General features: G+C 38.4%; 1 protein-coding gene across 1 annotated transcript in view; it reads right to left on the minus strand.

Moving 5' to 3' along the window:
• The window catches only part of MIB1 (MIB E3 ubiquitin protein ligase 1), a 96394-nt gene that overhangs the window by 50898 nt on the left and 32176 nt on the right, over positions 1-13320 (minus strand). Inside the window, exons 7-10 of the mRNA XM_070361832.1 lie at positions 10668-10851; positions 9277-9421; positions 7027-7160; positions 1991-2098 (exon numbers count right to left, since the gene is read on the minus strand). Coding sequence (XP_070217933.1) covers positions 1991-2098; positions 7027-7160; positions 9277-9421; positions 10668-10851 — 571 coding nt within the window. The remainder of the gene's footprint in view (positions 1-1990; positions 2099-7026; positions 7161-9276; positions 9422-10667; positions 10852-13320) is intronic.

Below are 13320 nucleotides of genomic sequence, written 5' to 3' on the forward strand. Positions count from 1 at the left end.
CAACTCTCACATCTATACATGACCACAGGAAAAACCATAGCCTTGACTAGACGGACCTTTGTTGGCAAAGTAATGTCTCTGCTTTTCAATATGCTATCTAGGTTGGTCATAACTTTCCTTCCAAGGAGTAAGTGTCTTTTAATTTCATGGCTGCAGTCACCATCTGCAGTGATTTTGGAGCCCAAAAATAAAGTCTGACACTGTTTCCACTGTTTCTCCATCTATTTCCCATGAAGTGATGGGACCAGATGCCATGATCTTCGTTTTCTGAATGTTGAGCTTTAAGCCAACTTTTTCACTCTCCACTTTCACCTTCATCAAGAGGCTTTTTAGTTCCTCTTCACTTTCTGCCATAAGGATGGTGTCATCTGCATATCTGAGGTTATTGACATTTCTCCTGGCAATCTTGATTCCAGCTTGTGCTTCTTCCAGTCCAGTGTTTCTCATGATGTACTCTGCATATAAGTTAAATAAGCAGGGTGACAATGTACAGCCTTGACGTACTCCTTTTCCTACTTGGAACCAGTCTGTTGTTCCATGTTCAGTTCTAACTGTTGCTTCCTGACCTGCATACAGATTTCTCAAGAGGCATGTCAGGTGGTCTGGTATTCCCATCTCTTTCAGAATTTTCCACAGTTTATTGTGATCCACACAGTCAAAGCCTTGACTAGACGGACCTTTGTTGGCAAAGTAATATGTCTGCTTTTTAATATGCTGCAAGGCGTGGCCAAAAAAAAGTCAGAAGGGTTGTAATATTTTAGTTTGTAGTTTCTGGATTCATTAAAAAATGGGATGTTCAAAATGTAATATTTACAAAATATTACATGATACTAAGTCTCTCTTGCATCACCAAAAAAAAAAAATCCTTATAACACATACTGGGCTCCTAAATTGACAACCAAGATAGATGTGACTTAAAGTTACTCTGTAAACGCAAAGTCAAATTATATAATCTCATTTAGAAATACATCACAGTAATAAAACTAGTGTATAGTTTACAAATGTCTAATATGCTAATGTAAAACTCAAGCTCTAGGCAAAAGAAAATGCTAACACCAAGGATGACCTAAAATACCACTGGTTCTTTAGTAGCTATTCAGCAACTCAAGATATACATATCTGGGGGAAAAAGGCAAAAAGAATGTAAGACTTCTATTTTCAAACATGTCTTTAAATTTTTATAATTAGTAAAACCAGGCTGATTCACAAATTTTGCCCTCTAACATTGAAATCCTTATTAAATAGCTTCCTCAGATGGGAGTGTCACTTGGACAAAATTGCAAGATTTTGCCCAGTTTGAATTTGATAGAATTTGGCTTATTCCTAAATAATTCTGCATTAGACTAAAACAAATACAATTCTAATATATTTTTAAGTGATGTAGTTATAGTTAACTGCAACAAGGGAAGCCCTCTGCCCACACCAGCCAATGAAATTTCAATGCCAGTAAGAATCATTAATTTCTCCTTTAATAAGAACATGTTCTACATTAAATTAAGCACATATACACACATAGTGTGATAAACACACACTGTAAAATCTTTTAAAACCCATATTAAGGTTAAGAAGCAGTAAGACTAAACAAATTCTAATTTACTGGTTCCCTAGTGAAAAAACAAAAAAATAAGGAAAGCCCTCTGTGTGTCATAGATCAGGGAAAATCTTGCCCCATGTGATTTATATTCCTCTTTCCTCAATTTCCCCAGTATGAGTCATGGGTAAATACCGCTGAGCTCTCAACAGCATAGGAGTCCTACGAAAGCAAAAGGAAACTCAACCTTCTTCACTTAGGGTTATGCCTAGAATATCAAGAGATCACAGAAAAACACAAAATGCTTCACGTTGTCTTTTCTCAAATTTTTTTCCTTTTAATCAGAAGAGCCTTGAGTTAATATTAAATTTCAACATGAAAAAGAATCCATCTCAATGATACAGAAGGACCATTTCTAGGACATTAATTTTTACTTAAATATTTTTAAAACTTAATTACCTCTGCTTCTACATCCACATTTTGCTTCAAAAGTAACTTCAAAATGTCAACATGTCCATTCTGACTAGCAGCTTGCATAGCTGTGTGACCAGCACACTGTCCGTTCACCTAAACACAAAAAGAAAGGATGAAGGAATGTCACAAAAAGGGAAGAGCCAATACATACACATGGCGTAGGTTTAAACCCAACAAACTGAATGATCCTATGAGAACAATTTAGGTTAGTGTTCTGTATTTCCTGATACAGATCACCAGAAACGTGATCTGTATCACATTTCTAAGTTAGGGAGGGACTCAGGCACTCTGAGAGTTCCACTGTTAAAAGAGTTATGGAAGAACTTTTAGCCAATCTGCAAAGTTGAAAACAGAAAAGGATCAGAGGGAAGGAGGGACAAAGGGAAGTTACATTTATTTTAAATATGTGTCTACTTTAATTATTATTAAACCTCAGAGTCTGTTTCAATGAAAAAAAAAAGTAATGAGGTGAATGGAAGACTTTTAGAAAAGATACTGTCTAGTATAGTATAAATAAATTCAACAAATACAGCCAAATGTCAATGGTAACCAAACTACCACAAAGGGTACGTAAATGAGCTACCAGGGTAGCTATACACAACTGTTCAACTGCTCTACTATAAAGCAGCAATATCCAATTCCTGTTCTACAACTGTTCTACTATAAAGCAGTAACATCCAATCTTTTCTTCACTTCAGGTGTTGTGTAAATGGATATGGAAATGCAACATGGAAAAATGGACATTTTTTCTGAAGAAGACATTTCAAATGGGTGACATGAACATAAAAAAGATGTTCAATATTACTAATAAAACAAGGAAATGCAAGTAAAAACACAATACCATTTACATTATCACCCCCTAAAATTAAGCACTTAGGTATAACTCTAGCAAAATGTGTATAAAATGTACATGAGGAATAGTACAGAACTCTGATAAATGAAATTAAGGAACTAAATAGATGGAGCAATACTCCATGTTCGTGGATAAGAAGACTCAATAATGTCAAGATGTCAGTTCTTCCCAACTTGATCCACAGATTCAACATAATCACTATCAAAATCCCAGCAAGTTACTGGATGGAAGTTTATATGGAAAGGCAAAAGGCCCAGAACAGTCAACCCAGTATTAAAGGAGAGCGACAAAGCTGGGGGACTGACACTGCCTGACTCCGAGGCATACTACAGAGCTACAGTAGTCACGACAGTGTGGCACCTGACTCCGGGGCATACTACAGAGCTACGGTAGTCACGACAGTGTGGCGCCCGACTCCGGGGCATACTACAGAGCTACAGTAGTCACGACAGTGTGGCGCCCGACTCCGGGGCATACTACAGAGCTACGGTAGTCACGACAGTGTGGCACCTGACTCCGGGGCATACTACAGAGCTACGGTAGTCACGACAGTGTGGCGCCCGACTCCGGGGCATACTACAGAGCTACGGTAGTCACGACAGTGTGGCGCCCGACTAGTCACGACAGTGTGGCGCCTGACTCCGGGGCATACTACAGAGCTACGGTAGTCACGACAGTGTGGCGCCTGACTCCGGGGCATACTAAGAGCTACGGTAGTCACGACAGTGTGGCGCCTGACTCCGGGGCATACTAAGACAGTGTGGCGCCTGACTAGTCATACTACAGAGCTACGGTAGTCACGACAGTGTGGCGCCTGACTCCGGGGCATACTACAGAGCTACGGTAGTCATGACAGTGTGGTACCGGCCGAAGAATAAACCAACAGAAGAAAGGAAAAGAACAGGAAGCCCAGGAACAGCCTCTCATAAATACAGTCAAGTGATTTTTAACAAAGAAGCAAAGGTAATACAACAGAGCAAAAACAATCTCAACAAACAGAACAGATGGAAAATCGCTATATCTTTCAATTTCAGTTTATAAAACCTAAAACTGCTCTAAAACTAAAATCCAAAATTAAAAACTTTTCTAAAATTTCCATATATGAAAGACATGATTTCCAGGATAAAAGGATCAAACATTAAAAGCAACGGATGAAGATAGATCCACAACACTGTACAAGTTCAGACACTGGTGAAAAAAGAGATCTTCATGCTTGAAAACATAAAACAGCTCACATGAAGGATGAGGAATCAGAGGGCAACTCTAAACGCTGGAAGAAAATGGAATTATTCTGAAGGAAAATGGTATCTAAACTTGAATTCTCCTCCCATCTAAAATTTAACTGTAAGGTTAAAAAAGTTATATACTGAAGGTGTATTTCTCATCACCCTTTTTCTGAAGAAGCTACTGAAAGCCATACTTCACAAAAAACAGAATAAAATTAGAGGCAGAGGGACAGAGGATAAAGAAAACAAGAAATCCAGCACAGGAGAGAGGGGAAAGGAACCTGGAGGATGATGAGTAAGAGACATTCCAGATGGACCCCGTCAGAGGCACTGAGAGAAATCTCTCTCAGATGAAACACATACATAATCTGATGTGCTAAATGTCTTAAGAGATTACACAGTTAAGAGAGAATTCTGCAGAAGAATTAATAATAACAATACAGATTACTAACAAATGAAAACAAAAGTGTTTAGATTATGTCCTGGGGTTAACAGAAACAAGTGAACCCTTTGGAACAATGGAAGTGTTCTACATCTCAATAGGGCTGTGGATTATGTAGGTGTATGCATTTGTCAAAACTGACCGATCCATGTATTTCACCATATGTAAATTACATCTCAGGTGTTGTTTGTTTTTTTTTTTTTAAAGAACAATTATAAACACCAAAATCACTACAGATGGTGACTGCAGCCATGAAATTAAAAGACGCTTACTCCTTGGAAGGAAAGTTATGACCAACCTAGATGGCATATTCAAAAGCAGAGACATTACTTTGCCAACAAAGGTTCGTCTAGTCAAGGCTATGGTTTTTCCTGTGGTCATGTATGGATGTGAGAGTTGGACTGTGAAGAAGGCTGAGTGCCGAAGAATTGATGCTTTTGGACTGTGGTGTTGGAGAAGACTCTTGAGAGTACCTTGGACTGCAAGGAGATCCAACCAGTCCATTCTGAAGGAGATCAGCCCTGGGATTTCTTTGGAAGGAATGATGCTAAAGCTGAAAGTCCAGTACTTTGGCCACGTCATGGCGAAGAGTTGACTCACTGGAAAAGACTCTGATGCTGGTAGGGATCGGGGGCAGGAGGAGAAGGGGATGACAGAGGATGAGATGGCTGGATGGCATCACTGACTCGATGGACATGAGTCTGAGTGAACTCCGGGAGTTGGTGATGGACAGGGAGGCCTGGAGTGCTGCAATTCATGGGGTCGCAAAGAGTCGGACACGACTGAGTGACTGATCTGATCTGATGAACACCAAGGAAAGCAAAAAGTTGTGCAAGAAAACGCAATCGAGTATCCTCCACAGCTCAGATATGCATGCCATTTGAATAACAACATGCAAAATTAATTCTAACATCAACAAAATTACAATGCAATACCACATTAAGAACCTGGAAGAGGTATGCATGTGTGTGGAAAGGATGGGCTAAAAGTGGAGAAGGAAAGTGGAATCCTCGCCTTCACAGAGCAGTATCAAAATATAACTTCAAGTCAAGAAATAACAATAGAAGTATGTTACTAAAAGATGAGGAGGTAATTGTATGAAGGAAATCAGCTTAAAGAGGTAAAAATAGTTGCCTCTGAAGAAAAGGAAAATAGCACTGAGAAGGAGATGCTGCTTTTCCTAACAAATCTTGGAGAACTATTTTTCCCTTTAAGTTTTTAGAATGTACTACATTCTAAATGTAATGAAGAAAAAATTAAGTGTAATAAAATGTAAATCTGCATAAGTGAATATAAAAGAAGTCTGACTCTACGTTCCAAACACAAAAAAACATCTGGTACTTTAATATCTGAAACTATTTGTGACATAGCTCACAACCAATCAAGAAACTACTGTGCCATGCTGCTGCAACTGATCCCCAACAAACCTGAAATGCCACATGAGATCATAGGAATAATTTCAGGATTCCCTGACAGATCAGTTGGTAAAGAATCCGCCTGCAATGCAGGAGACCCCAGTTCGATTCCTGGGTCAGGAAGATCTGCTGGAGACGGGATAGGCTACCCACTCCAGTATTCTTGGGCTTCCCTTGTGGCAGTAAAGAATCTGCCTGCAATGCGGGAGACCTGGGTTTGATCCCCTGGGTCGGAAAGATCCCCAGAGAAGGGAAAGGCTATCCAGTATGCTAGCCTGGAGAATTTCATTAACTGTATAGTCAGTCCACGGGGTGGCAAAGAGTCAGACACAATGGAGCACCTTTCACTTTCACCTTATAAATTATAGATCTGATCTCTGTCAAACTGTCTGGCATACTTACATACAAAGATATGGTAACGAAAGCCCTGACTGCACAGTGACAATGATTCAAAGTGACACTCAACCTACAATCCTTTGGCCAGCACTGACTGACATCGTATTGGTTCCAGAACAGTAGCGATGCTAAAGCCAGTGAATAACTAAGTGAGAACCACAATTTGCAGTTTGAACCCATTTAAACTATGGCTTTGGTGAATGGTAACATTACAACACAAACTATTAAGATGTACAAAATGCATGACTCCTAATTCAACTGCATTATGAACCATGAAACAGTCAACTTTCACAAGGAGGAGAGGGGGAAAGCTTAGGTTAAATGTTTTGAAAAGAAGGATGGATAATTGCTTATAAAATTTACTAAAATATATTGTTAAAACATTGTAACATTTACATGAGAAAATTTCACTGAATTTCCCCAAAGGACACCAACTACTTAAAAACCTAAAAGTAAATTTTGACGTCATAAAGTTCAAAAGTCAGTACTAAAATAAGAAAATGTCAATATCTTCTAGAAATGCACAATGAAGAAATAATGCCCAGTGTCATCTTTAAAATACCTTAGAAAAACAAGGAAGAAGGAATAGATGAAGCACATGTGGCAATATCTTAATAACTGCTGAGTAAAAGGTTTGTTTTAACTATTCTATTTTTGCATATGCTTCAAATAAATTTTAAAATGCTCACATCCACATCTGGTCTTTTTAGCAAATCTTCCACTTTAGCAACATCTCCATTGGCAGCAGCCTTAACTAATTCTTCATTGAGGTCACCAGATTCTTGGGTTTCAAATAATTTCTTCAAGAGTTGGGAGAGTCTTTCTGTAAAGCATCAAATAAAGCTGCTAATATAGGAGGATCTCAAATCTTAACTACTAACAGACAAGCATTACCCACATGCCTATAATACACACTTTTCCTGTTTTATTATGTCTATCATTAATATTACTTTGGTACTAAGCTATAGATACTACCCTCGCAAGTTACAATTACTACCATATAAAACTGCTTTCAATCTGAGCCCACAATTATTCCTGGTTTACTCCAATTCATGTACTTCAAGTTAAAATTTCAGAAAAAGAGTCACACATAAACTATGATTCAAGATTTTGGAGTCATACCAAAAATATTATAAATGAACACACTACCACAGGAGTATCATAATGATACAAATTGCCTTTCAGGTCTTGAGCGTATCTTACTGCTCTCAGACCTCAATGCAACAAATCAGTGATTATGATACAAAAGCAATATAATCTCTATAGTCTCTGGGGAAATATTTTAGGGACAAACCAATTTTCAGTTGAAAATATTAAAATAAAATACTTCAAAGGTGCCAACTGACTGGTTCTGACTAAAACAAGAAAGAACCAGATATGTGCTTATATAAACCCTTTCATAAGGCTTTTTTTTTTCTCCAAATAGCATTGATCAGTAGAGAATCTACCCAGTTCTCCTTAACTCTAGGATCTACTTATTGGAAAGGAAAGAAGTCACAAAGTGAGGCCCAACACCAAATCCACATTATTTGAGAAAAGGATATTAACAATTTTTCACTCTTTCAATATGTAATGGGTTGGCCAAAAAGTTCATTTGGGTTTTTCTGTAAGATGTTATGGATGAAATTTTGGGCCAGCCTGATAAAAGTCAGCCTACTGTGATGCTATCTAACCACAAGGTAAAAATAAACACCACCTGATTTAACCTCAAACACATTAGCAAATTACAGCAGGAAAGATGAGACACAAGCAGAGGAAGTAGAGGCAGTACAAAATAAAGCTGGAGGTCAGCCAATGTTTTCCTTTACTTTCTTACTGTGCACAGTTATGGCTCCATCTTCTCTTCTGGATGTCAGCTATATTCATACAGTGAGTTGTAACCAGTTGTCTAATGAACTGAGTGTAGATATACAGCTGGATTATGAGAAGAAAAGCTCTGGGCCTGAGTCTACCCAAGCATCCAGCATACTCACATCTCAGCACAGCTCTCTCTACCCACTGTGGCCTGTACAATACCTCTCATAAAATGACAAGAGAAAAGGTATGGCTGATACATAAAAATATCTGAAAGAAAGCCATCTGCTAGCAATAGTATTGGAAATTAAAAAAATAAATAAGGCAGTCAAAGAAAGTGATGGTTCTGTGGCAGAAAACAAATGTTCTGACTAAAGAGTAGCATGCTGAATTTCAGGTATCTCCTCTTTGACATGGAGAAGCCCTTGATATATCCGAGAAAAAGAACATGTTTATGGAATTTTCACAGGGTATACCTCAGCCAGTACAAAGGTGGTTCATCATATTAAAAAAAAAAAAAGAGAGAGACATTTAGCGCAAGTTTAAAACGTTTTTCCAGTGGTCATGTATGGATGTGAGAGTTGGACTGTGAAGAAAGCTGAGCACCAAAGAATTGATGCTTTTGAACTGTGGTGTTGGAGGAGACTCTTGAGAGTCCCTTGGACTGCAAGGAGATCCAACCAGTCCATCCTAAAGGAGATCAGTCCTGGGTGTTCATTGGAAGGACTGACGCTGAAGATGAAACGCCAGTACTCTGGCCACCTCATGCGAAGGGTTGACTCACTGGAAAAGACCCTGATGCTGGGAGGGATTGGGGGCAGGAGTAGAAGGGGACGATAGAGGATGAGATGGCTGGATGGCATCACCGACTTGATGCACGTGAGTTTGGGTAAACTCCGGGAGTTGGTGATGGACAGGGTGGCCTGGCGTGCTGCAATTCATGGGGTCGCAAAGAGTCGGACACGACTGAGCAACTGAACTGAAGTGAAGTGAACTGAAAAGGTAGTTAATATACAAGTGAGGTAATGTGATCTGAGAGAAAATTAAGATTACATACAACATTATCTGTGTACCAGAACTGGGGAATGAGGACAGGCTCTAACGTAAACCACATTGCTTTTAAAGAAACACAAAACAGAACATACCACCAGACGCGTTGCTGATGGCTGATCCCGCGGACGCCACCTTGGACACCGCTGCTGGATTATACGTCCAAGATGTTCCACATACTTCCACCTTTAAATCACTGTCTGAATAAATCTGCTGTACCCGGCCAACTTTACCTAAAGTCTTAACAACAAGATTAGATTTATGTTTCCAAGTTTACATTATAGAAATCAATCATCAGTTTTTACATGTTTGAAGTATTCATTTTACTTGATTCCTAATTTTAAAAACTTTTAAAGAACAATCATATTCAAATGGGTTATTTACTAGCCACAAACTTTATAGAGTATCTTTAAAAAATATTTTAATAAAACTATTACCCTTCCACAAGATTATAAAAATAATCATGACAATCTTATTCAAAAAAGTAACCTTTTAAGATACCTCTAGAAAACTTGTAACTAAAGAAAATCTGATTTCTAAAAAAAAAAAACTTAAACCAAAAAGGGCTCAAAGCTTACATCTATGTTTAAATCCTTTTTGGAATCAAGCCTAATTTCAAGACAGAAGTATGAAAGTCACTGTCATTCTGGGGTGAAGGATCAGGAAGCCTCTTTGTCTCACCTTAACATTACATTCTCCACTAAAGGCTCTATCAAGTTAGATTTATCTATCATATATTAACTATAGCCCTTTAAGGATCTTCCCAGGCTAATCTAAGGGCTTCCCTGGTGGCTTAGCAGCAACAACTACACCTGCCAATGCAGGAGACCCGAATTCAACCCCTGGGTCAGGGAAGATCCCCTGGAGAAGGGAAAGGCTACCCATATTTTTCCCTGGAGAATCCCACGGACAGAGGAGCCTGGTGGGCTACAGTCCATGGGGTCACAAAGAGTTGGATACAACCTACCAACTAAACAGACATAGAGAATGGACTTATGGACGTGGGGAGAGGAGAGGAGAGGGTGAGATGTATGGAAAGAGTAACATGGAAACTTACATTACCATATGTAAAATGGATAGCCAACAGGAATTTGCTATATGTCTCAGGAAATTCAAACAGGGCTCTTTATCAATCTAGAGGGGTGGGAAGGGGCAGGAGATGGGAGGGAAGTTCAGGAGGGAGGAGATATATGTATACCTATGGGTGATTCATGTTGAGGTTTGATAGAAAACAACAAAATTCTATGAAGCAATCACCCTTCAATAAAAATAATAAATTCAAAAACTAAACAACAACAACAAAGTTACTCTAACTGAAGTAAATTTAGAAAATAAAAGGCATACAGATGTTAAGCTGCCAGTGAAGAGTACAATTCTCAAAGGATTAAGCTAATTTATAGTTTCTAAAATTAAAGTCATCAAAGCTTTTCAAAACTACGTAAGCAAGCTATAGTTCCGACTCCCAAAGGACTTAATATACACTTACTGGGAGCATAGCTTCTGCCCATTCTCCATGTCCTCTCTGTAGAAGTTTAATTCTCTCCAGATCATAACAAACTTGCACAAGATCACCCACTTGAAACTGAGAGGTGCCTCCCTCTGCACCCTGAGCAGCATCCCCACTTCGGACAATGTTTGCTTTAGTGAGAACAGCAGGGTTGAAGGTCCACCTAAAAACCAAAGCCAAAATTCAAAATCGGTAAGTTTACTTAACTTCAGCACAACATTCATAGTTAACCACTGGAGGGAGAAAAGCACTATAACACATCCAAAGTGTAAAACAATCCTCTACAATTACATCTTGAATGATCTGTATTTCTTTTTAGAATTTATTACACAAATTTGAGAGAACAGTCATCCGTAATCTTACCATACTAGTATGATACCCTTTTGTCTAGATTTATTATCACTTGCATGCTTTAAAAATTGTTATAAAAGTAATACACACTCGTTGTTAATGATTAAAACATGTCAGAAACATGTAAAGTGAAAGTTCCATTGCACACAAACACACCTGGATCGCCATTCTGCACACCACTAGACACCACGGTTAATATTCCATTGTATATGGAATGCAGATCTTCTATTAATATGCTGAGTGATGGTTGTAACAGAGAGCTAATCTGCCCAGCTGAAATGATCGCTCTTCTTTTGTAGCTTCAGAACAGCCTGAATATTCACTTCTCACAACTACTTAAAACATTTCAATGCAGCTATTTCAGACTTTATCTATCCAAATTTAAAGGGAAACTTCTTCAAAGTAGAGGACCATGTCTTAACTGTCTCTGTAATTCTAACACTAATCACGGGCCCTAATACAGGATAAGTACTTAATAAAATGTTCTTAAAGAATAAAAACATTTTCTTTCTAAAAGTCAAATGTTATGTTACTAATAACACTAGTACCCAAGAGAATTTGGACCAAGGAAGAATTCTGCAAGTAATAATCCTAATCTGTGTTAATTTACCATTTCCAAATAAGAGGCCATTTAAGACAACATGTGTTAATACACACTATTCTGAACTTAAATTAAGATTTTTTTTCCCTTCTTTATTGAGATGTAATTCACATACCATACAATTCACTCATTTAACGTGTATAAATCAGTGGCTTTAGTATATTCAGCTGTATAACCAACCACCACTATAATAATTTTATTTTCATCATCACAGAAAGATACCCCCATAACAATCAGCAGTCACTGTGAAATCAACTCTCTCTTCCCAGCCTCTCACAACCAGTAATATACTTTCTGTTTCTATGAATTTCCTTATTCTAGACATTTTCTATAAATAAAATAAGATAGTATGTGACCGTTTGTGACAGGCTTCTTTCACTCAACAAATTTTTTCAAGATTTATCTATGTTGCAGCATATGTCAGTACTCCATCCCTTTTTATAGCCAAATAAAATGTTCCATTGGGTGGATATACCACAACTTGCTTATCCATTCAGGAGTCAATACACATTTGGCTTATTTTCACATGTGGGCTGTTATGAATAATGCTTCTACAAACATTCGTGTATAGATTTTGGTGTGGGCACATTGTAATTTTCTTGGATATAAACCTGGAAGTGGACATATTGGGTCATAGTTAACTCTTTATTTAACATTTTGAGAAACTACTGTTTTCCAAAGCATCTAGACCACTTCACCTACTTATCATTAATGTAGGAGGGCTTGGTTACAATTTCTCTATACCCTCAACCACACCGGTAATTATCCTACCTTTCTATTCTAGCCATTCTAGCATGTGAAGTGATATCTCATTGTGGTTGTGAACTAATAATGTTAGTAACTAATAATGTCCTGCATCTCTTCAAGGGTGATACAGAATGAATTGTGTCCCTCCAAATTTCACATGGTAAAGCTCTATGGCTTCTATGTAACTGTATTTGGAGACAGGGCCCTTAGGGAGAAAAGTAAGGTTAAATGATGTCATAAAGGCGAGGTGCCATGTGAGGACAATGAGAAAGCAATCCTCTCCAAGCCCAGAGGAGGTCTCACCAGAAACCTACCCTGCTGGCACAATCTTGGACTTCTAACCTCCAGAACAGTAAAAAAAAAAAGAATAAATAAATAAACATCTGTTGTTTAAGCCACCGGTCTGTGATATTTTGTTAAGGCAGCCCTAGCAGACTAATGCAATGCATTCATTGACCATTTCTGTACCTTCTGTAAGAAGTTTCCCTAGTAGCTCAGATGGTAATGAACCTGCCTGCCAGGAGGCCAGGGTTCAATCCCTGGGTTTGGAAAATCTCCTGGAGAAGGAAATAACAACCCATTCCCATATTCTTGCCTGAAAAATCCCATGGGCCAGAGGAGCCTGGTGGGCTTCAGTCCATGGGGTTGCAAAAGTCGGATACAACTGAGCAACATTAGTATCTTCTGTTAAAAAACGTCTTTTTAAATCCTTTGCCCTAAATCCAATGACTGGTGTCCTTAAAAGGTCATATACAACCATCTTTTCATAATTTTCTATGTAAAACATTTTAGAATTTCCATGAGCTCAATTAACTTTCTTCTACGCCTCCCTAGGGTTCTTTCCTCACGGATGGCTAAGCTACAAGTGTTGGCTTGATGAAAAGAAAATAGTGGGCCGGAGGACAGTTTACGTGGCTCTCAGAAGCAGATAAT

Source organism: Bos mutus, chromosome 24 (genome assembly GCF_027580195.1).
Source record: "Bos mutus isolate GX-2022 chromosome 24, NWIPB_WYAK_1.1, whole genome shotgun sequence".
Taxonomy (NCBI): domain Eukaryota; kingdom Metazoa; phylum Chordata; class Mammalia; order Artiodactyla; family Bovidae; genus Bos; species Bos mutus.